The following is a 27,666-nucleotide window of genomic DNA, read 5'->3' on the forward strand; positions in this document are numbered from 1 at the left end:
GCTGGATTTTTTTCATGTGAAAAAAATTGCAGAAATGTTGAAATTGACTTGTTTTTTATTCCAAGCATTTATACTTTTCATGTAATAAACAGAGGGTAATAGCATAGGGGGTATCATACTCGCCAATTAATCAAAAAAGGTTCAAACCCCACTTACTACCCACTTGTGTCCCTGATCAAGACCCTAAGTTGCTCCAGGGGGACTGTCCCTGTAACTACTGATTGTAAGTCGCTCTGGATAAGGGCATCTGCCAAATGCCGCAAAAAAAACATGTAAAAATGCTCATACCGCTGTTAGCTCAGGCCTGTCAATTTGTTTGAGAGAAATCATAAAATTGAAAATACTTCCTGATATTGGCATACTATTACAACTATGTATCATTGCACTTCATTACAATAAATAGTTTTTGTCATTATGCAGCACACTGCAGCACAGTACACGGTGACATGGTGTCCTCCGTATTTAACCATCTTCCTTGCTGAGCAGTGGGCAGCCATGAAAGGCGCCTGGGGAGGAGTGTGTGGTTACAGTACCTTGATCAAGGGGACCTCAGTGGTTTGGGATTTGAACCCATAATCTTTTGATGAAGCCCCTGTGATGGAGACATGTGGTTGTCCAATGCTCTTGCCTAATTGTGAATGTTTTTTACTTGTCTTTTTGTAAAGTGTATTCTCTAGTTTATACTCAAGGAATCATACTAAGGCCATAGATGCTCTAAATGTACATTTTACACACAATCAGCTGTGTTTTTGTCCACATCTCTACAGAAAGGGGTAGAGAAGGCTATCTGCTGCAGAGGCTCAGGCTGAGTGACTGAGTGAGAAGGATGAATAGTCAGGGCTGATCTGACTATTAAATATACCATACTCTCATTACTAGAGGACCTTGAGGATGCAGGAGTAGTTGGTCTGAGTATTCAAATTCTGATGGACCACATATTGGACCAGCTAATACAAAAGCCCTTCAAACTTCATATGTAATGCCTGACCCTAAGTAGCCATTTTCTCTCAGATCTTGCCAGAGATCACAGGGAGACCATCACGAGGGACCCCCGACTGATCAGACAGGTGATGACATCAAGGTAGACAGGGTAGCTATCTTACTAAAAGGCCACGCAGTGAGGGGTCTTCAGGCAGGTTTCCTCAGTTACTTTTTCCTTGTCTGAATCACAGAGTGACGTTGGGAGGTTAATTCTCAAATGCACACACACTTTACTACACACTGGAACTTGCAGAACGTTTTATTTTTTCATAATGACATTTTCATTTTAATGACATGACATTTATCATTGAATATAAAAAGAAACAAAGGCACCCCTGTGGAACCAACCACTGCAATGTCAGGGTTCTTCTGGCACAAAGTCCCATGTTCAAACCCCACTACCATTGTGTCCCTGAGCAAGATCCTTAACCCTGAGTGTCTCCAGGGTGACTGTCCCTGTAACAACACTCTTGAATAAGGGCGTCTAAAAAAATCTCATGAATGTAAAAAGGGGATAAAATACTTATTTCATTTATGAAACAGCAAATTAATTTATAACTTTTTAAAAATGCATTAATCTGATTATTTCTGTTATTGTTCAAATAAATTATAGACCGATCATTTCTTTGTAAGTGTTCAAACGTACAAAACCAGCAGGGGTCCAAATAATTTTTTCTGCAGAATTTCTTAAATATTTTTTGCACTCCATATGGTTATACTATTTATTTGCACTATATATGTTGCATTTTGAACACTGAGCTTTTGTAGCACTGGGTATCACTTAAATAACAATACAGATCACTTTGACACATGACACTTTGGTCTGTCACTTTCCCTTATGTGTTAACATATCACATAGTCTGGTTTAGTGTTGTCACAATAGATGTTTTCATCCCAGTAAAAATAGCGTTCTCCTCTCTGTACTGAGCTCTTAGTCTATTTTGCAATGTGTTTTTCCTTATCTTGAATATTATCTTACCTTTTCTACATGATGACTTTTCTGTGAAACTGATGATTAATCCCACTCCTCACTCCCACACACGGTTTAAGCATTTGACGCCACAATAGGCCAATAGCTCATCGCCTGCATTCCTGTGGCTGTGATGAAACAGGCCTTCCATCTGTCACTGGCACTGGCACTGCATCCAGCATCACCATTCAATTTTTCACAGGACCATTACAGCCACATGACAAGTGAGTATGACCAGATAAAAGCGGGATGCCACTGTGGGTTTGATTGTGTGGGTTTGTGTGTGTTGATGTGTCAACTTGTGCTGTTTTATTGAATAAAATCTACTTATACAAAAAGAATGACACAAAATTCCTCTAAAGTTACACATTATTTATTCTGACATAGTATATACAGACTTGCATGCTTATGAACAAAAAAATACATTATTCATATAGTTTTGAGGAGCTTAAAATGCCTGAACTTGTATTTGGTATTTACTGCAAGTCCAAGAGGGTTAAGTAACATTTCTCAATGAGCAAAAAAAAAAAAAAAAAAAACACTTTACCAGATTAATGTTTAATTCACATTTCATCTCTCGATTAAAAAGATTCCATCTGAGTTCTACACTGACTTGACACTGTACCTATATTAATAATTGCTGGCCCTGCACACTTCAGAACTTCTGTTTCATGTCTTTTCTCACTTCTGACTGATGGCACAGAATGTTGTTGGCTCTGTGGTGTCCCACCCAGTCAGTACAGAAATAAAACATTAACATTTCAAGGGCACAGCAATAGACTGTTTCACCCATAGTGATGTAAATGATGTAAAAAAAAAAAAAAACCTTGGCTGCCTACAGCTTTGCCACGTTGTTAAGATTCTTCATATTTTCATATTTTACCATTTGTTTTAAAAATCTTTTTAAACACAAACAATTTTACAAAGCAAATATCGAACACAGAATGGACATTATTATACATGGACATGTTAACTTTAGCTAGCAGTGAAAAATGTATGCATTTTCAATTAAAGAGATGGGACAACTCAAAGCCATAAGATTTATATATTCCTTCTCTTTTCTGTGTAGTAGCTTTTCAGAGGAATGGCATATTGTCTCTTGCCACAATAACTGTAGGAAATCCAGTGAGGTTTCCATGATTTTTTGAGAACACAGATGAGGTCGCAGAAATATTAGGCACATTTTTCACATTAACCAATCAAAAGCTCACAATGCGACATGCACTTGTGCACACAGCCACACACTCACACATAAACATGTAAAATAAAGACACTGCAAGCGATCTCATCACTGTCACATGTTTTTATCCATACTCATCATCTGCACCTGATTCATCTACTATTAATCTCTTACTTTTTACAAATGAGGTTCATCATTCCCATCACCTTATATATACAGGCATGTGACAACCTGAAGGGATCTTGTGGCTGGTTTCATAAATTTACATCGCAACAAGCTACCAAAGCAACAGAGCAGTCAAGATGGTAAGCATCTTTAGACCACAAACTACAAAGTACGTAAAAGTAAATAAGTACATAGCAAAACAATCAATCGTGTGTCTCGGTAAACGTGTGGATGATACATGATACATTAGCCTCTGGGATACAAATGTACAGAAGATAAAAATGTACAGTTCTTCATGAACGTGTTTCATTGGTGTTAGCCCAGCACAAAGCCTTGATGACTTGTAGAAATGAAAAATAAAGATGTAGAAAGAGAGATTATGAGACTAAATCAGCCATATTTCAGATGTGCAAATCCCATTTGAATTCATATTCAGATATCATTCAGATTCAAAAGTCCTCACTGTATATAGAAGAGGTGTCAATCAATTAAAAAATGTAAAAAGCAAAAATGAATTGTCAGCCTAGTCTGAGTTCCAGAGCACTCTGGCACTATATTTGGCTGCTGTCATCTTACCCTCTATGCGGACTAGTCACCCAGTACCTGCCACAGTAAAATATCCTCACAGCATGATGCTGCCACCAACATGGGGATGAGCAGTGCCTGTTTTCCTCCAAACATGACAGTCTGAGAATCCTTAATGTGCTTTTTGTCGATATTCAAATGGGCTGCAAAGAGCCTTTAAAGGCCTGATTGGTTGAGTGCATTAGCTTTGGTTGTCCTCCTGAATGGTTACTATTGGGTTCTTGGTCACCTCTCTTATGCTCTGATACTCAGTTTAGTCGGTTTCTTCCATTTCTGAATTTCATTGCTTGGTTTCTGCTCTAATATGTGTGCCATTTTGAGTCGACTGTGGTATGGCAAAGGGTGTCAACACTTTGGTAACAATTGTTGTTTAATGTTTTCATTTACATAAATTTAATAAAATGCCTTTAAAAAAGTTCTCACTTTGCAATTATCAACCTAGATTTTGTGAAAGAAAGATAAAAGCTCAAATCTATTTCCAAATTAGGATGTAAATGTGTGTGAGTGTGTGTGAAAAACGCACCTTTTCGAAGGCTTTGAGGATGGAGGTTGACTCTGGATCGGGTGTCGGCCTTGTGTGATCTGAAAGCGCTTTTTTTCAGCTCTCCAGTTCAGTGTTGTCAGTCATTTCAGGTTCAGGCTGTACAGAATATCCTAGGGACTGCAGTAAGTAATTAGGACGTTCTTTCAGGACCTTCATGACTTTGAGAGGTGACAATTGTGCGTGTGCCTTTGTGTGAATTCAACCTATGCCACATGTTAATAAAATTATTTTGTGTGAGTGTGTGAAACTGTTCCCCAGGATATGACTTTTGTGCAAAATCCCACTCTTGCTATCTTGCTCTAATTTCTAGGGCGCAATTTTCGCCATGCTGGAATAGAAGTAGAGCACGGTGAGTGTTTGTTAATGTAATATCATGTATGCACTGCTTGCAAGTAATCTGTATAACTAGCTACCCAAGCCCAATTGGTTGGTGTGTAGGTATTTCAGATGGAACTAAATGATTTTTTTGGACAAAGTTTAAAATGGGAGAAGTCCTAATTTCTGAATAGTTGAAACTAGCACAAGGTTCAGGCTCCGCCCTTCCTTCTCTATTTCTCTGTGTTATCATTGCTCCTAATATATCTTGTTCTTATGTTTTAATTCAATGTATTTTAATTAAACAATCATGAACACTCCCAACATGCTACATCTTACATAGTGTTGCCACCTTGGTCCAACATGGACACTCTTTTTCTCCATCCATACTCCAGTCCTTCTTACTTCCCTGCACCCAGCGCTAATCTCCATGGGAGGCTGATGCGGGTAGGAAGTCCATTCCATTCCTCTCCTCCAACTGGTGCTGTAGGCATCAGACGTTGTGGCTGGAGATTGGCGTGGTAACGGTGTGCAGGCTAGGGTCACCAGCGGCAGTGGTGAGACAAGGCGGAGTTGCAGGGTTAAGTGTGTGTGGAGACACCTTCAGCCCGCAGAAAGTGACAGACACACAATCCAACAGACAGACAGTGACGGAGGGAGGAATAGAGAGACAAACAGAGGAAAGAGAGAGAGAGAAAGAAAGAGCGCAGTGTTTAAAGCGTGGACTGGCCAATGACTTTGGGCCTTGCTGGCTGTGGCTCCAGGGTTGAGCCACCACAAGGCTGCAACTGCATGTCCTGCAGAGACACAAGACAAGAGACACAGAGTGGCACTGGAGTTCAAGCTAAGCTGCGTGAGGGTTCTTTGCTGGTCCTCACCAGGAAAAAATATGTACTTAAATACAAATCATTCAAAATGTGATGAACCCGCACTCGCTGTTCCAGAGCTGCATGCCTGCTGCAGCTAAGGAACCAGATTTCACCTTGATATAATTTGTGGATGTCTTTTCATCCAATATTAAACCTGCAAGAAATGAAAAACTATGATTGGATTGGACACCCAGAATTTTGCTCAGATTGTTGCTTGTAGAATTGTGTGAAAGTCACATGTTTCAGCACAGCAGCCGCACAGCTCCAAAATAATGAAAATAATGGGTGAAAAATGCTCCATGTAAATCAACCCTAAATTCTTATTTTGTATCAGAACCCAAAATCAAAAAAGTCCACATCCCTATGTGCATGTTTGAATGCCCAGTGATTTCTTGGCCTTTGTGTGTGTGTGTGTGTGTGTGTGTGTGTGTGTGTGTGTGTGTGTGTGTGTGTGTCTGAATGTGACTGATGTGAGGGAGAAGAAGAGTTTGTCTCTGTGTTTGTCTGTGTGGGTGTGTGTAGGAGAAGGAGGGTGGAGGGTGGATTTGTATGTTTCAGCGTCTGTGATGTGTGAATCTTGTCTGAGATGAGGTCAGTACTCCTCCAAGTGCACATTTTTTGCATAAAACTAGCAGCACAGATAGCTAAAGCAAAGATTGTCTCTGTTTTGTGCTCAGCACTAATGCTCAGTACGCCCAGCTCTGTTCATTTAAATGAGATAAAGCCTTTCCGCTCCAGTAGGAAACAGAACACTGAAATCAGTCTCTTGGGAAGCCATTAGAAACCATCCCAAAGTGGCTAGCACCTCTCAACAACCAACACACACACCGATACAATTAAAGGCTGTGATTCCTTGTTGATGCCTCTGGAGGTTTACAAATTGGAAGCAGTTTGTTCAACCTGGCAACTGTATATATATTCATGAGCAATCTCCACTTGAAAGTAAAATGAGGTTCTTAACAGGATCGGGGTGGACAATTCAAGTTTGCCATTATATCCCAAATGTATCCCAATTTATCCCCAAACCCCTGCCAACCCCAGGACACTACAATTACCCTCTTCCCCAGATGAAATACGCTTCGATCGTGTTCCCTTCAGCGACAAATTGTCTTTCATCGGCGCTCACCAGCACACCGGCAGATGCTAAAGGGAGAGTGGAGGATGGAGAGAGGACAGGTCACAGGGGAAAGAAACGATGACAGAAGCTGATAATTACTATTATTGTGACAGTCATTTAAAAGGCTCTTATGTTTCCCCTGTCACCAGCCTCTTGCTAAAAAACCACAATTTCATGGTGCTGTGTGAAGAATTGTATCTTTCCCTGTGTGAGGCAACATGGCCATGCTGAACCAAGCCACCGCCCTGAAGGAATCGGGTGAGCAGGTGATGCTTTGGCCCAACTTCTCACCTGATACAACTAGGGTGTCCCAGATTAAGCAATGCCAAGCCGTTCCGAAGGAATGACATAATATCCCAGGCAACAGACCCAGAGGCTCATTAACTCTGCGTTGTCATTGTCACTGCTATTCCTGTTGGTCCTGCTCCTGCTTCTCCTGTCGTTCTTTTTACAGTACTGGATCCTATATTGCATTTCAGTTTTCCATCAGTAGACACACACACACACACACACTTAAGATTCATAACCAAGTGCTATACACAGTAATGCTGTGTGAGATTACCACTCTGGTAATACATTCTCCCGACTGCACCATGCACCACATCAATACAGGATAGAAAAGCAACCAAAAGAACCAAGTGAGTAATTTGAAAGGTGGCAGGATATGGAAATGTTCACAGACATGGGGTGTCAATGAAATATTGAAAAGCTTAATGACAATCTCTCTCTGTCTTTCTCTCTTTCAAAAACACACACAGGAACAAAACACAAAGTACCAAAAAATAGCACAAATATAAAATTGTGCTGGCACAGTGTCTATAAATACATACATACTTCATTGGACAATGAATAGAATAATGAATAATGGTTTGTTAATGCTGATCATATAATTGAAGAACCCCTGGTCGGATTTTTGAATAATAGGGCCAGTGTGTCCTGAAATGAAACGTATGCTATAGTTTCAAGACCTTATCAAATTAGCTTGAGCTGATATAGTTTTCATCACAACATAATAGATAAAAGAATCGATTTTCGTGCATATTGTGTAAAGGAGGATTTTTGTGAAACAGGGACCTGCTTGGATCTGCCTTCTCATTTCTATGTGTGAAATTACCCACACATTTACTTGAACTTTGATGACTGGTAAATTGCACTAGATGCAGAACCTGATGCAAATTCATCTCACACTGCGCCGTCACGCAGATGAGCAGGAGATTAGTGAAGCAAACAGTAAGCTGCTTTCACGGACTTATCCGGGCACTGATTACCTGAATATGTACATTCTCACACAAGTTGTGAAAATCCGTTTGGTGATGCCAGACCCTATAATGATGCTCTGAGATTGAGAAATGAGTAATGACTTGATGAGGGATATGAGGGATAAAAATGAGGGATAAGAATAACTGTAGACGAGTTTCGGCAAACCACGAAATATGCCCAACCATAACCACTGGGAATTATATTGTAATCCTGTGGGACAAAATCAAATTTCACTCATTTCTGTGGAGCCTCGATATTGTAGTAAGGTCATGGAATAATTGAGGTGCAGTGAAGGAAGAAGCATTGTTCTAAAAGCAAATCTTGTACCTGGCTGCTCTGCATGTTTCCGTTAAAGTCATTGTTCCGGGGCGTGAGAAAGGAGTCATGGGTGGTGGTCTTCTCAGTGCGAGGCAGACTGGGATCTCCGTCCTCCACACCATTGGTCTTGCGGACGCACAGAACTTTCCGAAAGCTCTGCTTAAAGTTGTCGGAGAGGAAGCCATAGAGCAATGGGTTGGCACAACTGTTGACATACAAGAGGATGACAGCAAAGAAGTAGATGCCCGCCACTGCGTTGTTCTCCGGCAGGATGACCACCAGGTTGACGATGTTGATGATGTAGAAGGGCAGCCAGCACAGAACAAACACCACCACGATGACCACCACCATCCTTGTCACCTTCCGCTCTGAGCGCCTCCGCTTCGTGAAACCGGCCCGAGCCCCTGAGGACTTGACCTTCACCACTATCAGCAGGTAGCAGAGACAGATGACCAGCAGGGGCCCGAAGAAGCCCAACAAGGCCATGTAGAGGATGAAGGCTGTAGACCAGACATTGTGAGGCTCTGGCCAGTTCATGTTACAGGAGTTAAAGGTGTCCTGGACGTCAGAGAATATCACCACCGGCAACACGACCACGAAGGACACGGCCCACACTGCAACACTCACCACCCGCGCCACCCTAGGCCTCCTCCAGTGGGTTGAGCGGATGGGATGGACTACGGCCAGGTAGCGGTCGATGCTCATCACGGTCAGACAGAAGATGCTGGTGAACTGATTCAGCGCATCAGTGGTCATTACTACACGACACAGAAACGTTCCAAAAGGCCAGTAGGACAGCACATTCTGCGTTGTCAGAAAGGGCAGGCCCAGGATGTAGAGCTCGTCAGCCACTGCCAGATTGAGAATGTAGATGTTGGTCACCGTCTTCATCTTTGCGTAGCGCAGCACCACATAAATGGCCAGAGTGTTGCCCACCAAACCCACCAGGAAGACAGTGAGGGAGATGACTGCTGTGACCAACGAGCTGCTGCCCTGGAAAGGAATGCTCTGGTCCGAGATGTTGGCTGAGTAGTTACCCTCAGCTAGCGGTGGCAGAGCTTGAGCACCTCCCGGACCCATGGCCGAGGAGTTGACATCCCCCAGCAGGGACACCCAGCCAGGTCTGTCCATGTGGTCCATTCCTCTGTCTGAATAATTGAATGGAGAGATAAACAGCAGAAGAACAGGCTTTTTTCGTAGGCAATTATCAACCTTGGCACACCAGAGATGTATATACACACACACACACAGACATATATATATAAATAATAGACCAAAATGTTCTGTGTTAGGCTTCTGTTTCAACATTGAGACTTTAAAATAACAATTCAGATGAGGTGATGATTGATGTGTGAATGCAGAGAGTTTGTCTGAATGTGTGTTTATGTGCCCACATGATGGGGTGTGATTCTGGTGTCGTTTCTGATGCGAATGGGAATTTAAATTCAATTTAAACACATATAATCCTCTACTGTGAAATGGCTTTAAAAGCGGGAAATGTTCTTGCTAAGAACATAAAACACCTAAATACCCAAATATTAATGGTAACTTCGAATCATGCCTCAGTGATCTGGTCCATTATTTTTGCTTCATTTAAAGAGGCACCTTCCAATAACGGAGCAAACTCGAGGGTTTTGCATAATTAAAGTCCCCCATGTAATTACACGTTTCATTAAAGACGAACCGAAATTAGCAGTTGCTCAATCCATGCATGGACATTATCACCATAATAAACCTTCATTAATTTGAAATAAATTGGAGCATTTAAAAAGCCTGACTGACAACAATTTCCAAAAAATGCTTGTGCAGTTGCGTCGCTCTCTCTCTCTCCGTTTTTATTGAGGAATTATTGGTGAGGTTTACCTGGAGAAATTCCCATTCAGACACGTTTTGTACATTTCTGTGGAGTTGACGCGCTTGAGGAAGAACTAACCTTGCTCGGTCGCTGTCCGTGGTGCTGTGTTTCAATGAAAGACGCGTAAAGATTTCGTTCCGGGCTTCTCCGTTGGTTTGGACTATAAATCGAATTTATGTGAGAAGAGTACAGGGGAGCTACCAGTCCGGTCCCAGAGCGACTCTCCGTCCCGCCTCGCCCACGAATCCCTGCGTATCGATCCCGAGCAGAGCTGCGCTCCCCGGTGAGGGGCAGGACGGACCGGTCCTCCCGGGCATCTTACTTTCACAGCTCTCCCGTCCTCGGAACGAAGGCGACTCGGTTTGGAGAGGGGAAGGTCCCGCGCCGGTATTTAACGGACCGGGAGGGCGCGTCACGTTACCACGCAGTTTTACTGGGTGCTGCGAGATGTGGGTGCGCTTGGAGAGGGCGCGCTCCTGCTGTTCATCAGTCAAACTTGATCCATCGATGTTCCATCGCTTCCTTGTGAAATTTTACTACCTCGGTCTTTTCAAGATGAATAAATCTGCTTTTATATTGTATTAATTGGATAGGGTTTTTAAAAAAAACATCTGGAGATGGCGATGCGCTCAGAGGGCATTTTATTTCTTATATATCCCAATAAATTGGCTATATATATAGCCAATTTATTTCTTATATATCCCAAAATCACATACAGTATTTCTCAATGGGCAACCAGACCTTCTCTGTTGGGGATGCGCAGAAGTGTAGTTTGGTGAATTCGCAGAACACTCCAGAACACCTAATGTCAGCCAGGATTCAGCACTGGTTTCTATAACAACAGTTCAAGTATGCCTTCTTTTCATAAGGCACAGACCTTCGCCAACCTCTTCATGCTTTTACCTTGATTTATTTCTGCATCATTGGCAGGTGGGCTGATTGTTGTCAGGTTTGTGCCATAATCAGCACTCCAGCCTCCACAAGTACAAATCTCATTTTACACCCTTTTCTTTTTTACCAGGGTGAACGCTGGTGGTGGGACCCTAATATGGAAACAAGGTACAATGTAGTTATGCTTGTAGTCCTGTTAATCCTTGGGACATCAGTGTTTTTATAATACGTTCCTGTCAGAGCCAATACACCTCCAGCCCACCAGAGAGCACCAGACCAGGGAGATGGCGACCCGGAAGCGGAAATGAGAGCGGGCAGCGCCAAGTATAAAAGTCAGGTGACCCCGAGGAGACTCTGCCCGCTTTTTGAGTTGAATTTATTCCCAGAGACGCCAGCCTTATTTACCAGCGCCCAGCTGATTAGAATCTACGACCATGACCTTTGCCTGTCCCTGACCTCGAGCCTTGCCTGCCCCTTTTGCCAAGACATTTACAGCATTTATCAGACGCCCTTATCCAGAGCGACTTACAATCAGTAGTTACAGGGGACAGTCCCCCTGGAGCAACATAGGGTTAAGTGTCTTGCTCAGGGACACAATGGTAGTAAGTGGGATTTGAACCCGGGTCTTCTGGTTCATCGGCGAGTGTGTTACCCACTAGGCCACTACCACCCCCATGTAACCCCACCTTCCTGCCATCCCAGACACCCTCCAGATTAGCCTCCTTCCCTCGCCTCCATCCCCGCTACCCCCCACAGAGCCCGAGTTCCCTCCCCACCACGCTGCGGTGCATCCACGGCTACACTCCCATCCCAACTCACCTCCGGCCTCCCTCTGCCCGACCAAACGCCTTCGGTCCTCCCCCCAGCTCATGCAGTCTACTCCCCATACGAGGACTTGTCCCCTCGCTCCAAGCATGCCTGCAAATGCATCCCCAAACTCGGCCAGTGACAATTCCTATACGATCACTATAATAAAAGCCATGAAACAGGACCATTTCAGTGTTTGTATCTTTAAATGCAAATGAGGAGGAGAGAGGCGGGGCGAGGAAAGCAGCCTATTGTAAGCGGGCATTCGCAGAAACAATGTCAACACCATTCACCATCTACAATGTTGTGCACAGACAGGAAGTCTTTTCAGTGTTTCCCCAGATTAAATAAATTCTCCTTGTGACAAAATAAGTGGACAAATTTTAGATACGAAATTTGATAGCTCTCTTTCACCATTTCTAGCCACTGTAGGACCAGGCTAGAGGAACTTGTGTTAATGTTAAATAATCTCACCAAGTCAATTTTTTTTTTTAAATATCATCAGTACCCACCATTTTGTGATCCCCTGGATCTTGGCTCTCATCCCCTTAAAATTTTATTGAGTTGATTTCACAATCCGTAGGCAGCCTGCTGGTTTTATATATATATAATGAGTTTACCTGACACTCTCTTACCTTACAAAGCAGTTACGTTCCTCTTGGCAGTCTGGCAGAGAGCGTTAACACTTTCACCTTGTGTTTGTAAAGAGCCTCCAAAGCAGGAACCAGGAACCAGTAAAAAGAAAAATGTTTAACAGGGTAGAGCAAGTTCCAATCTCAAATCAGAGGAATTGGGTCAGGATCCTAGACGGAGACAAGCAGGGCTTGTTACACACAAGAGACTACTGAGTATCGAACAGCAGGTCAACAGGCCTAAAACTGCTGCATTATTCACATTCGGCATCATTGTCATACTGCTGTACCTGACAATAAACTGAGTGAAATACAGCAAAGAAACAGGAGAGGCTGCTGAAACAATGAAGTGGGGAGGGCAATAATCACAAGCACAGGGTCAAAGCAGTGTTGGAATTTATCAAGAGAAAAGTAGTGGAGTCAGCATCCTATTTCCATTCACATTAAGAATCTAAAAAAGGCTGCGAAGCTAAAAATACTCATGTAGCTGCAGACAAAGACAAACAATATGTCTCCGAGTCCTGCAGGGGGCATTGAGAAGCAAGTTGTTACTGTATGGTCCATGTGTCCATGCCTTTTTCATCCCTGTTTTTATCTAATGGTCCTGCCACTGGAACTGCAATGACATTAGTTATGAACCTACACAGAGCATATTAGTGCTGGAAAGTCTTATACTGAGGTATCATTAAATTAATTAAATGTAATTTTACACACATACACAGGTCATACTTCCCATTGCTCTGGACTGTTGAACCAGAGTATCTCAAGTTCTGCTCCCTGTAACTTGATTATCCCACTGTCCTCACTCTCATTCTCACTCTTAGTGAGCAGTTGGCACTTGCTCACACGGTTCTTTGGTCAGTGGCACCTCACTGGCACCTTGGATTTGAATCTGCCACCTTCCGATTACGGATCCACTAAGCAACCACTGCCCATATTCATGCATTCTGTCTCAGTCCTACTGACCTCTACTCCTCTCCACCTCTCCAGGTTCTACTTACTGCAGAGCACAATGTCAAACCTTGCGCTCTGCAAACATCATGGTCCAATGGGATTCCTGTCTGATCTCATCTGTCATCCTGTCCATCACCATACCAAACACGGCTCAGAGGTGTAGACCCACCTCCACCTTGAACACATCTGTCACTCCTACTGCAGACCTCACCACTGTCACACTGTCCTCATACACATCCGGCACCATTTTTACATACTTCTCTACCACTCCTGACTTCATCATACAAAACCTCAGCTCCTCTCTAGGCACCCTGTCATATGCTTTCTATAAACCTTCTGAACTGCTCAGTGCTTTACCATCAGCCTGAGAGCACACACTGCATCTGTAGTGCTCTTTCCCTGCATGAAACCATAACCTTGCTTATATAGATATGAACTAGATGTATGATGATGGTAAAATGGCAAGCTTGAGTAGTGTGTGGTCCTACCAAAATCCTGGAACTGGCATCGATTTTGGCTTAATTTTACTGAATAATTCCCATGATAAAGAGGTAAAACAGTTTAATGTGGGGGCAAAGAAAATTGTTCCTATATCTGCATTTTTCCCTGAGGGTAGATGCCCCAGAAAAAAATGACAAAGTGAAGAACAACAGCCTGTTATTCATAGAAACAGACCAGGCTGGCTGTCACCAGTATGACTATGTAAACCAGCCAGAATATACAGCTCTTTTCCGCAGAACTAACACTGGAAACTGGTACGCAGCAAAAACCTGTACCTCCACAAAACCAGCAAGAAAAATCTCCCCATAACGTTTAGTGGATTCAAAATTGTACCTTGGGATAAAAGACAAAACCTGATTTCATCCACCATCACTAGCTGCAGTCCTCTGCAATCCAACATCAAACTCCACCTTCTTATTCTTCTTATGGACAAACCAAGCTTTTGTACATATTTTATACAATGTTATAATTAGGGGTGCACCGATACAGCTATTTCGGAGAACGAGTACGAGTACTTGCATTTCAGTACTTGCCGATAACGAGTACTTTTATAAAAACATGATTTAAATTTACAGGTAACAGCTTCAGTTATATAATTTAACAAAAAAAAGGAACTAGTTTGGAATTAAGAACATTTATTTAAAATGAAAAGCATGTTGAATGCAGCATATTACAGAAAAAAATAATTATAAAAATGAGCTAATTAGCTTCACGGGGCTAACACTGCTTGTCCAAATATCCGCGGTGAAACTAAACGCAGAGGAGGCTTGCAGTAGGCTGAAGTCGTGTAGATTAGGCAGCTCCGTGTCAGTCATGTTGCGGCGGCTTGGGACCTCATATCTGGGCTCCAGAACATGGTGGAGTCCCACATTTTCTGCCTCCGAGAGTGGCTGGTCACTCCATGCAATGTACTCGATAATTGCCTGTTATTTTCACAGCATGTGGATTGTCTCTGGACATTTTCTCTCGTCTCGCAAGAGTTTGCTGCAGCGTGGGTTGTGCTCTATGTATTTTAGGTGCTTGATTAAATTACTTGTGTTAAATGCGCTGTCCTCTGGACAATTTCGCTGAGCACAATTTGCAGTCCGCCTTTGTTTTGTCGTCTTCATTCACTTTGAAATAGTTCCACACGGCTGACTTGTCTCGCCTCGACCTTCTGCCCGCTCTGAGCTGGGGGCGGGGCCTGGGGGCGGGCACTGGGATTAACCCCTTACACGCCGCTCAAACATAGACATTTTTCAGACCGTGGTATCGGTCCTCGGTATCGGGGGATTTTTAACGAGTACTTTAGAAAATGTGGTATCGGTGCATCCCTATTTATGATGTTTGATCATGATTGTGGACAACTACACATGCACTGTACCATCAATAAATCTGCTGGAGTTGCTTAACCAAGATGTGTTTGGTGAACATGATGCTTTACTGCCTTGTTTGGTGAAGGCCTGCTGATGTAAGGATATTAACACATTTTTTTTTTATTTTATCATTACGGTGAATCCCAAGGTACCAGAATTCAAGGACACCACATTCAATTCATCACCTCTCACTTCTCACATCACAACCCGAGGTGTGTCTTCTCTGCCCCTGGTGTTTTCTCTCATCACTCATAATTCTCACTCGGTTCATGTCTTCTAGATCTTGAATGTTGGATGAATAGTTTTAATTATTAAATATTTAGTTTGACTTGGGTTTTCTAATGAGCAAGGTGCAAATGCTCTTTCAGAAAAATTGAAATCTGCTTAAAGCCTGCTGGCTAAATCCTTGATCTTATTTGGCTTTTTAATTATTCTACCTGATCGCTGAACTGCAGGACTACGGACTGTGTCTAGAAACCGTAATGAGTTTCTCTCATTAGCGTTGTTGCTTTCAGCCTGACTGGGTGCTGTGAACGACCTATGGAATGGTTGCTCTACCCACATGTATTGAAATAGTGAAGTGAAGTGATTGTCACTTGTGATACACAGCAGTGCAGTACACGGTGCACATAGTGAAATTTGTCCTCTGCATTTACCTCATCACCCTTGAGCAGTGGGCAGCCATGACAGGTGCCCGGGGAGCAGTGTATGGGGATGGTGCTTTGTTCAGTGGCACCTCAGTGGCACCTTGGTGGATCGGGATTTGAACAGGCAACCGTCTGATTAAGGGGCCGCTTCCTTAACCGCTAGGCCAGAGAGAGAGAGAGAGGAACAGGGAGTTGATGAGGCAAATGAACAGTGTGTATATTCAAATATTTTTATTTAAAGATTAGATTAGGAATGACACACAAATCCACCAGATGGGACACAAATGATGGGCAAATGCTATTTAAATCCTGGTTTAGGTTAAAATGCATATTTTTTACACCGCTGTGTATAGTATTTACACCTGTGTGAACCCTGGTGAGTAACAATGTACGTTATTAACACCCTTGCATACACAGCATTTCACACACAGATGTTCACAGTATTTTTCTATATTTATACGCTGTGTTATTTGCATCCTACCCCCAGCAAAGATGCATTCACACCCTTTTTTTCCCATTTTTAAATGTTATTAAACAGGCCTGAGGATGCTCAGCTGCTCACCTTTACTATGAGAAACACAGAAAGGCAACCTGAAGGAAATGGATCTGTAATCAGAAGGTTGCCGGTTCGAAGCCCAAACTGCTAAGGTGCCACTGAGGTCCCCTTGGTCAAGGTACCATCCCCACACACTGCTCTCCAGGTAACATTCATGGCTGCCCACTGTTCACCAAGGGTGATGCAGGGTTAAATGCAGAGGACACATTTCGTTGTGTCACTGTGTGCTGTGCTATGTTGTGTATCACAATGACAATCACTTCAAATCACACCTGGTAATATGTTCTCCAATGTGCAAAAAATCAGTAACTGGGGAGTCATGTCGTCACCATGACTACTGACAGGAGCTTCTCGAAACATCATGAACAAATGTTCGTACTCGGGAGTTCAAGCATGGTGCTTTCAGATGAGTCTGAAGAACACATAATACTCAGTCTGCAGTCGAGACAGCAGTGTTTTGTTGTAAACATTAATCAGAGCAACGCTTATGTGGCAGATGCGCTTTCCATCTTCTTTTCTGATATCTGTGTGAAATGTTAGGATAATTTACAACCCGAATCCCTATCTGATGCATCCTAGACCAAGAATCCAATATTCATTCACCCACACAGATATTCCATCTGTACTTGACTATATATGTATTCTGATACGAAACAGTATTTGGCCTGTGACTGATGATGTTTCACATTTTCAAAAGAACTCAAGTACATACAGAGAAATGCCCAAGGTTAGAATAGCCTTTCAGGACACAGTTACTTACTTGCTGAAAAAATGTCAACTTTTATGTCCCTTTTTGTATGTGGGTTCAAAGCGACACTGTCAAATTACATTTATGTTGGGATTTTTGTTGTAATATGTATGTAAGAACTATTACCCACACTTAATAAGTCAATGGGAGAAAAATTGCTTGATGTGTGGTTCCTCAGTAAACCGGCCACCCTGAGCTAAAGGGACGTTGCACAGAATGCCAGATGATGGGCCCTCCAGCAAAATTCAGAAACAAGGCCTTGGGATAAATCCCAGCTGCTCATGGCTATTTCCATGAGGAAGATGTATTGAACCACTCCCATGAATAAATAGCACGTTATTTGTCAAGCACATATTTGTATGCTGTTAGTGATGGTCAAAACACGGGAGCTTGGAGACACAAGAGCTTTAATTTTAATGAATCCAGACAATGCTGGAGTGTCTCACGTCTGTAGTTCCAAAATTTAAACACTGGTGGTTTGCTTTGCCCTTGATGTTCTTCTGTGTTCTTCAGAGTTAAATACTTTAGCATCTACTTATTAAAAATGAGTGAATGGAGGACCATAAATGGAATATGATGTCCATCTTTAAAACAAACAAAAAAAATGTAATGGATTTCTGCATATATTCACAGACCCACCATCCCAAAACGCTCATTCATCAATAGGGTCACATCTGCCAGAGCTCAGTCCACCACACACCATTCACTCACACCTATGGACAATTTAGGGCTGGAAATGGAAACCAGTGCGGCAGCGCCAACACAGAGCGATGGTGTAAATGGCACACATACAGATCCACGGCCAGGAATTTCACACACAAATCACACAGAAAACCATCATGATTTGTATGTGGTTATTTTTGTGAAAGCTCCTCTAATGGAAGGTCAGACAGATTTTTTATGAGAAGAACAGCGACATGTGTTTCTATATTTCTTGCGTTGTATGCACCCATGTTGACAGGGAACTAATTATAAACAAGGGCACACCTCTTAATTATTTTTCCAGGGCATTGTGACTTTTAAGTTAATGTGACAATGCCCACAGTGACAAGGTGGGAGACAATTTTTGCAGGAATCCAAAATCAAGCTAATGGGGCATACTTTTTTCAACATACACCACTCAGTGTTAGGGTGGACCAGAGGTGGGGCTCTGGGGTACATATATATATAATCAAATCTTATCTATCAAACTCAAAATATTTAAAGCATCCAGAACCCAACTATTTCCATGCTCATGCAACAACACATCACGTGAACTCATCTATGGCATGCCCCTGCCTTAATGACATTGCTTGGGGATGGAACTAATTTGTCATGGGATGTGGATCTTTTTTTTATGTCTATATTGTCATGAAAATAAATGTTAATGAAGGCTAAACTAATTACAATAAAGTCGTATTATAGTTAGATGTGTAAGTGTAATCAACTGAATATGACAACCCAAGAGTTTGAGAACATGCTAGACTACTTGCTTTTTGGGAAAGGATTTTTTCTCTGGGACAATAGGAGACTAGGTTTAAAAAAAAAAAGGGGGGGGGTGTTAAATATCATACACAGAGAGAGAGAGACTCTAAAGAGACTGATAAAGCATTCATCGTGCATGAGTTGTTACATGCCATGGCAGCGGGGCACCGTATTCTAATGAAGTGGCAGAAAGAACAAGGTTCTCCTCAAATCGATGGCTCCATATGGCCCAGCAGCCAGGTTGACAAAAAGAAACAGCTTGAAGGATGAAGAGCTTCTGTGGGGACGACTGGCAGGGGAGAACAAGCCCTCTCGCCCGCCCCTGCATTCATCCACTGGACGAACATGGCGCCCCCTTCTGCTCACATGCAAACTACCACAACGTCCCTCCCATCAGTCCCATCCGGCGTCGACAGAATTCCTATAGAACCAGCTGGCGGGAACAAGTTAGGGGTATTTTGCTTTTGTAGATTTTATGAAACGAACAGAAGAAAACTAGTTTTCTATGAGTTTCTGTAGTTTTATCTGAATGTGCGTGTTGGTCTAAATTTCGAATACGCAATGTCTATGGCATGCTTCTCACACACACACACACACACACATATATATATGCATGTATGTATGCATGTATATATATGTATATATATAAATGTGTGTGTGTGAATATAAATATATATATAAAATATCCGTCCAGCATCTGGAGCGAAAAGTCGGAGCTCGTCCAGCGGTGACGTGAAGGGCTGGAGGTGGGTGGGGGGAGGAAGTTCTCCAGGAACTTGCGGCAGCCTGATGAATGTGGAAGTTGGTCCCGTTAGCTTTCTGCGCGGTTTTCTGTCTTTCGCGGTCTCTTATGAAATCTGAAGCAAAGGCGCGTCTTTTTCCCCCCTCGTCCGAGGGAAAGTTGCACCAGCGGGGGCGATGAGACGTGAATGAGCGATGCCTTATAGAAATGGACACTCTGTATCCACGCGAAAACATGGCGCCCGCTTCTCCGACTTCGGACTGCTCTCCGGCCTGCTGCTCTCCGTCTGCTGCTGCCTGGAGGCGTCGGGCCCGCCGGGCGACGGCAGGACGTGCAGCCCCTGTCCCGGGAACTGCTCTTGCGCGGCGGCGGGAGCGCACGGCTCCTGCCTGGTCAACTGTTCCAACGCGGGCCTGGAGCGCGGCCCGGCGGCGGCGGATCTGCCGTCCGACACCAGCGTTCTGTGAGTGGCCGCATCACATTTATTCCGTCTGGCGATAACTTTCTTTTTTTTTTTTTTTTTTTAAAGTTACATTAAGAAATGGCCATCACGCATGATTCTATCGCAAGAACAACACAAATTTACTAATGAGTGATAAATAGGGGACTTTTTTTCCACAAAAAGATTCCAAAAAACCCATCATATGGGGATGGGAATTTAAAAAGCCATAAAAGAAGTCATCTTCTCGGGACAAAACCATTTGGACCCGACCTCCACCACATCCAATTTCCTTACGACTAGGACAGAGATGTTAATTTGATTTCATTAGAAATAAATGCCACCATTCTCCACGGAGCAGTGTAGGCCTACGCTTCATTTGTACTTGGTGTGCTCCCACAGTCATTTGAGGAAGGGACCACGTGGCCACGCGTCTCAGGCGTCTCTTTACTGCTTTCATAGCAGGAATAAAGCAATAAGAATGTGGAAAAATTTTAATTCACATGCCTCCATATTTCTTCTTCCTTCATAGCTGCTGAAGCAGTCTCCTTCGTGAAAGTTATTAATATGTCTGAAAAGTACATGTCACATGTATGTCTGAAAGTACTTTGCACTTTTCTCATGAAGGGGCAGCATTTATTTAGAGTCGGCATTCTTTTCTGGACAAATGTGGAAAATGACTGGAAGCACAGCAGTGTTGCAAATGCTCCGTATCCAAAATCAAATGCTATCTGAAGGTCATTCGCTGGTAATCGATTGAAAGTCTTGGTCAGTGGTTGCTTGGAGAAACACGCGTGTCTCTCTCTCTCTCTCTCTCTCTCTCTCTCCCTCTCTCTCTCTCTCTCGCCTTCTGCTCATCTTTCTCTTTGTGGAATTCTCCTTGAGATCATATCTGGGATGTTTTGATTGTGTTTTTCATCAATATCAGTAACGCTTGACGTGCTGAAACCCTGTTAGTTCCAATTCAGGTTTATAAATGCCCCAAGGCGGCAGAATCTCCTGTCTGCACACCCACCTTTCTCTCTTCCTCTTTCTCTCCAAACACCAACCTTTTTTCGGGAAAAACTGTGCTATGGCAGGGACAGTTGCCGTGGTTTTCGAGGGAGACACGCGAGACTGACACTTGCTGAGTACGGACACACAGATCTCAGCTAAACAGGAAATTGTTGGGGCTGAGATGGAGCTCGTAGCATGTGCGCCTCGATTCCGGCCTCCTCTGATCACTCCCGTTTAAAATTGGATGCTTTACGACTCTCTGAACCGGTGAACCTCAGGCTCGTTGCTTGTATGCCATTATTATTGTGTTTTGGGGAAATGAAGTTATGTTCTACCTCGGGGCTGATGATGCTGTGTCCTGCTGTGATGGAACCACCCAGAGGTGGACAGAGCTTAATCTGTGGAATTAGAGTGGAATCTGCTTTCATTCCGGTGGAAACTTGAACGATTCCGTTTGCTGAATAAATCGGGACAGTCTTTGCTTCCCTTTGGGGAGACGTATGGTTTCACTTCACTGTTTTTGATATCAATATTCAAATCCTTGTTACAGACTGCATGGCTGAGATGTAAACATTCTAATTCTGCTCCTCCGTTGCGGCAGTCCAATCATTGTTTTGTGCCGTCGCTATGACTACCGATCAGCAATAATCAGACTCTCCACCCATTAGCCCGGCCCTCCCTTCTCTGCGGAGCCTACAGATTGGGTCTGGAGATGTGCTTCTCAAAAATAGAATATTTATAGGGAGCACTTTTTGGCAGAACACCCTGTCTCTTAGAGTCCGCAGCTGTCACACACTCCTCCAGAAAGGGCCTTTGGGGGGTTTGGGGGGCTTCTTTTACTCTTCCTCACCAAACCCACTCTCTCACTCGTACGTCTCATAAAGACCTCATTAGGTGGTTCATGTGATTGTTCCTGATGACCCCTTTAACCAGAACTAATGAAGGTCAATAAACTAGAGAAGCGAATGACTAATGCGATCTTTTTAACGTTGTAGCCTTCAGTAGAGCGTGAAGTGGCACAGCAGTGCCCTCTCATGCAGTTCAGATGATGCAACAAACGAGATGAGAGCTCCAAATGACGTTCGCTGTCTGATCATTTTGAACTTGATGCTGTAAAGAGTCTGTTTGTGTAGGCGGTGTGTGTGTGTTTTTTATGACCTGGAAAATTCTGAATCTACTGACCTTATGAGACAGGAGGTTTGTTTTGTTGCCGTGGTAATCGCACACGATGACATCACCTTTTAACAGAAGCACAGACATTCCGGAACGTTGTAAATAAGGAGGGGATGGAGATGGACTTGATCTGTTTATTCCATAATATAGCTGAATAAGATGCAGACTTGAACTCAGAGCTATTAATATGTCATTATGCATGCAATGGTTCAGCCTCTTCTTCAGTTTGAATAGGCAATAGGTAATGGTTATTAATGGCCTTTATAAAAATGAAATATATTTAAATATATCCAAGGTCTGTCATTTATAATCACTTTGGCTAATCGCAATGGGGTTAAATTACAACATGATTGCTTTAATACACCACTGATGGATTTCTTTGTGGTCATTATTGCGTCATTAACAGCCAACCCATCCAAGTATCCAAATCCTTGTATTTTTTCCAAATGTCGTTAACGTTTCAGTGGACACAGAGCAAACTAGTGTATGGTGTTAGAAGAGTACTTTCCTAAGAGTGCTGTAAGAATACATATTATTATTACATTTTTACAATATTGTAAATTTAAAAACAAAAAAATTCTTAAAGTTTTCTGTTGTCCATTCAATGAAAAGTCTCTGTAGCGTTGATCTCCTCAACACGCCCATGTTCTTGAGCCAGTGGCTGTGAACCGTGGTGCGCCGCCCGGTTCTGACCAGATTCTCCATCTTTCGCCTCATTAGCTGGGCTCCTGTGGAGCTATGTGTTCCTCCTGCAATAAGTAACTGCTGGGTAAAGTGTGAAAGATGTTTTTTGTTAATTCATAAGTGAATTTTACAAAGTTGAGAGAGGGCTGGAGAGGACTTCGGTGTTGATAGGGTGGTCATAGCCTAGTGGGTAACACGCTCGCCTGTGAACCAGAAGACCCAGGTTCAAACCCCACTTACTACCATTGTGTCCCTGAGCAAGACACTTAACCCCATGTTGCTCCAGGGGGACCGTCCCTGTAACTACTGATTGTAAGTCGCTCTGGATAAGGGCGTCTGATAAATGCTGTAAATGTAAATGTTGATGCTGTCAGGTGATAATAGGTCATAAATGAGTTTAGCGCAGCTGGATATGATATTAGTGTTGCACAGCTGGAAATGATATTATCCCAGCACAGGCCTTGGACTGAAGAAAGATCTCAAATTGAGGGTTCATTTGAACCCTTTAGAAACACAATTAATTAACAAAAGTTTAATTTCATTAATGTGTTTTCAACAATAAATGTAATTAAATAAATGCATGATCGACTATGTTTATCTGAACAGAAAAGCAATAGATTTCTCTAATAAAAAAATAATTGTCTTTTGTGTCCTAACGTGGATGTTAAATAATAGATGAATTCCTAATGATAGAAATTCTCCCAGCTGTCTATGCATTTAGAGTAATTGGAAATTAATACCATAATATGAGCATCTTAATTAATTGTGTAGAGCCTAGCCACCTTATCCACTTCACCTGTCAGTGGTTTTATTGTTGTGGCTCAAACTGTGGGCCATTGGTGGACGCTGCCTTGGACATTGTCCCTTAGTCCCTTAGTCATTCTGTCCCTTTACTGAGTCCTCACCTAAACTCACCCACTCATTTCCTGCATCTGCGTCTTGGCTTTCTTGCCCACTCCCTCTCTACTTGTGTGTCTCTCTCTCGCTTTCTCTCTTATTATCAGCATCTTTACTCTCCTGCCATTTAGGTCTCCAGCGCAGTATTGCAAGACAGTGCGTCATGATAATCATTGTGAGTTCAATAAAATTAGCATGTCTCAGGCCATTAATATTTGCATGAAAAAAAATATTACAAAAGGTATTATTATTTTTATTTCCTATTTGTATCAGACTTCTTGGTAGTCTGTGCATATGGCCATACAAAAGTGTGATTATTTGCACTTTTCTGACAGGGGACCCAATGAAATGAGCAATCTGTATGTGTTTGTGAAGAGGCTTTCATGAGAAGACATATGTGATGCGAAGACATCAGTTCGTCCAACATAAAAAAAACCTTGCTCACAATGAAGCCAGAAAGGGTTTGACGCGCTTTCCCCCGCCTTGGCGTCCGCACCTCGGCCTTCCCGCGCGTGCCAGAGCTCCAGTTCTTTTCCTGTTGGATCTGGGGACCGGATCCCTGGCGGTCGTGGTTCTGGTCCCCTCCGAGCCGGGAAAAACAAGGCCGCTTTTGTTCCTTTATGCAGTTCCTTTATGCATAATAATAATAATAATAGCTACATATAGGTCTTGGTTTAGCAATAGATAAATACTGATGTATTAATGTTCCAGGAATGCAAGTGAGAAGCGTTGTTACTGGAATGCTATGAGAAGACATCCCTGGGCATCCCTGTTTCGTCTGTTTCCTCTGCTGACTGTGCTGATTGGTCTTCTGTGTGTTGTCCCATTTAACTTTGGACAACTTGCTGTTTTCTGGGCCAGGCTGCTTCAAAAAGTGAAAGTTGCTTAATTTGATCCTGATTATTAGGGGTTCGGTCCCCCCCCCCTTCAGTGTACGCTGTCCTTTTCCCTCCATTCTCGTTTCTCTCTCTTTCTCTGGTTGGCCAGAATTGCGACTCATTAATTTGTTCTGACCACCCTGAGCTGGCTCTGGTGCTGCGGCCGTGTGTCTGGCACTTTCATCTCACACAAAAAAGACGTCGGCAGTCTTCTGACTGGCTGAGAGAGATTCGTGGAGCTGCGTGTAAGAGAGAAGAAGTGCACCGTGGTGGTGTACTCGTTAGTTCGGTTAATGAGAGAATAGAGGAGTGGGTGCAGTGGGCTGCTGTATCGGCATGCAGACCAGTGTGACTAGACTGGACTTACTGCAACAGGTAGTGTGTGTGTGTGTGTGTGTGTGTGTGTGTGTGTGCGTGTGTGGGTTGGCTCAGAGTCTGTTCTCACTCGACCTCCTGGCTCTTGATCTAGTCACTGCTGAGCAGGATAGCCAATCACGGGTTTGGAAAAGCAGCCGTTTTCTTCTGCTCCCGCCATTTCTCCCACTTGCTCTGTCATTTTCTCCTGTACACTCAAAAAAAAGATGGGAGGAAAGTGATCATTTCATTCTCCACTCTGTAATTAAATGGAAACTCACAAGACCAAGTGTGTGTGTGTGTGTGTGTGTGTGTGTGTGTGTGCACATGCAGCTATGGAAAGTACACTGGGGGAAAAAAATTGAGGCAACTTAAAATAATAAGTAAGGCTTGTGCAAGGAAGTTTAACTTTTAGGGACACTAACAATATCTTAAAAAAAATCATGTACTACTTTATATTATATTACATTACACAGACACTCTTATGTTGACTAATTGCAGGGACAGTTCCTGTAATTAGTCAGGGTTAAGGGTTCTGCTCTTGAAACAAGTACAAAGTGGGGTTTGAACCTGTTGTCGCTCATCTATCAGTCAGAACTTGGTTGCATATATGCAAATTATAACTCAGACAAAGTTTAATTTTTGAAGAGCACTCAACATTCCAACTGAGTATTTTGACTTGCGTCTTCAGAAATGGACGGCAGCAAGTTGCCTCTACTGTGTGTGTGCTTGGCTGTGACCATGGCTTTCGTGTCCAACACTTTGTTGAGTTCCCCCAGCTTTGAAAGCCTGGTACATCGAACTGCAGCCTGTGTGGTTAAACTTTATGCACATCAGCAGCTGGAGTCCAGACAGCATGAAAAATGGACAGAATGTCCCAGAGAGCCGTAGAGGAAAACAAGGAAAAGAGAGAGAAAAGAAAGAAAGGGAGACCTTGTGCTGGAAGCAGGAAGGGGAGTGAAGGAAAGGGAGGGGAGAACGAAAGAAAGAAAGAGCAAAGGGGCCGTTTACTCATTCCAACACAGACTTAACTCTTTTCCCTCTGTCCCGAATATATTTTTTCTCCCTCTCTTTACCTACTTCTGTTTCCCTTCATTCCACACTTCCCACCACCAGGAAAGTACCTTGCAAATCCCCCTCTGGGGATGTGGCCCTGCAGATGAGACACGCCCCATTTTGGATGCCGCCCTGCCTGGGAGGACGTAGAGGGCTGGGCCTGGGTGCCCGGAGGGCCCTTTGAGCCTGCAGGTGACCCAGCCAAGGTAGGGGAGAGGCTAGGAGTCTGCTCTTGGGTCTGTGAAAGTTTACCACACACAATAGTCAGTCAGACACACCTTTTGGTACTGAAAAAGAAAACCACATTTCCATGGTGGCAAAGCGTTCATCATCACTGTCTGGTGCTCACTTTAACCCCCTACTTCCCAGATGAAACACTTAATTAATCAATTTCAATTCATTTTCACTTTTACACACACTTTCTCCTCTTTTTAATTTCAAGAGAACTATGTACAGTGTTTTAGCATCATTGTACTTCATTTTCTCCTGGTTTTAACTTCATCATGCCCTCTTCCTCTTCAGCCCTCCCTTTTATCTGGCCATCTTTCCTGCTTTCGGCTCCAGTGTTGAGATGTATTTTGCGTCCTCTTTTTTTGCCGTCCTCCCAGCCCGTGGCAGCAGTCGGGCCTTATAAGGAGCTGGTGCAGTGAGCCATCCTGCCACGAGCAAGAGAACGAGTGAGCGTGTAAAACAGAACCATATGTTGTCCGGTGGTCCCCTCCACGTAGCTCCTGCAAGGAGCCCGAGCTACTGCTAACACACATTCCCATTACACAGATCCACACAGGAGCACAGGAGGTACTGATAATGCATGGCCTGGTTACACAGATCCACACAGGAGCCACGACTACTGATAATGCACAACCCCCCACAATGCAGTCCTGCCAGGAGACCCCAGTTACCGCTAACACGTGCCCTGTGACATATTTCCACACAGGAGCTACTGATAATGCATGAGTCCCCTGAGGTACTGATAATGCATGACCTGGTTACACAGATCCACACAGGAGCCATGACTACTGATAATGCACGTCCCCCCCACAACGCAGTTCTGCCAGGAGACCCCAGTTACCGCTAACATGTGCCCTGTAACATATCTCCACACAGGAACGACTGATAATGCATGAGTCCCCTGAGGTACTGATAATGCATGGCCCGGTTACACAGATCCACACAGGAGCCATGACTACTGATAATGCACGACCCCCCCTCCCTCCCCCCGCAATGTAATTCGGTTACTGCTAACACATGCCCTGTAACATATCTCCACACAGGAGCTACTGATAATGCATGAGTCCCCTGAGGTACTGATAATGCATGGCCCGGTTACACAGATCCACACAGGAGCCATGACTACTGATAATGCACGACCTCCCCCCAATGTAATTCGGTTACTGCTAACACGTGCCCTGTAACATATCTCCACACAGGAGCTACTGATAATGCATGAGTCCCCTGAGATACTGATAATGCATGGCCCGGTTACACAGACCCACACAGGAGCCATGACTACTGATAATGCACGACCCCCCACAATGCAGTTTTGCCAGGAGTCCCAAGTTACCGCTAACACGTGCCCTGTTACATATCTCCACAGAGGAGCCTCAACTTCTGATAGTGCAGAAGTATCTTGAGGTACTGAAAATGCATGTCCTGGTTAAACAGATCCACACAAGAGCCATGACTACATGAATAACCCCCACAATGCAGTTCTGCATGAAAAACCCCAGCTA

At 43.5% G+C, this 27,666-nt stretch overlaps 2 protein-coding genes across 5 annotated transcripts in view; one reads left to right on the plus strand and one right to left on the minus strand.

The window, feature by feature from the left end:
• Positions 1-2,359: 2,359 nt before the first annotated feature.
• On the minus strand, positions 2,360-10,623 carry LOC114786782 (somatostatin receptor type 5). 3 transcript variants are annotated; one of them, XR_003749248.1, is made up of 4 exons: positions 10,238-10,623; positions 8,314-9,452; positions 5,080-5,341; positions 2,360-4,542 (listed from the first exon to the last, which is right to left on the minus strand). XR_003749248.1 is itself a non-coding variant. In XM_028974237.1 (3 exons), the coding sequence occupies exons 2-3, from the start codon at positions 9,442-9,444 to the stop codon at positions 5,454-5,456; spliced, it is 1,215 nt and encodes a 404-aa protein (XP_028830070.1). In that variant the 5' UTR covers positions 9,445-9,452; positions 10,238-10,623; the 3' UTR covers positions 2,364-5,453. The 3 variants fall into 3 exon arrangements, 2 of the variants coding, with proteins under 2 accessions (XP_028830070.1, XP_028830069.1); XM_028974237.1 differs by having other exon boundaries at positions 2,364-5,537; XM_028974236.1 differs by having other exon boundaries at positions 2,366-5,341.
• Positions 10,624-19,485: 8,862 nt separating this feature from the next.
• The window catches only part of pkd1a (polycystic kidney disease 1a), a 72,851-nt gene continuing 64,670 nt past the window's right edge, over positions 19,486-27,666 (plus strand). For both annotated transcript variants that reach the window (XM_028972679.1, XM_028972680.1), the window contains exon 1: positions 19,486-19,919. In XM_028972679.1, the coding sequence (XP_028828512.1) occupies positions 19,651-19,919 (269 nt within the window). In that variant the 5' untranslated portion in view covers positions 19,486-19,650. The remainder of the gene's footprint in view (positions 19,920-27,666) is intronic.

The sequence above is a fragment of the Denticeps clupeoides genome, chromosome 3 (assembly GCF_900700375.1).
Source record: "Denticeps clupeoides chromosome 3, fDenClu1.1, whole genome shotgun sequence".
Lineage (NCBI taxonomy): Eukaryota > Metazoa > Chordata > Actinopteri > Clupeiformes > Denticipitidae > Denticeps > Denticeps clupeoides.

Coding starts and splice junctions, on each gene's coding strand:
- LOC114786782 (XM_028974236.1), bottom strand. CDS start 9,444: ATGGACCACATGGACAGACCTGGCTGGGTGTCCCTGCTGGGGGATGTC. Junction 5,342..8,313: donor GAAACATGCAGAGCAGCCAG/GTACAAGATTTG, acceptor TGCGGGCTGAAG/GTGTCTCCACACACACTTAA.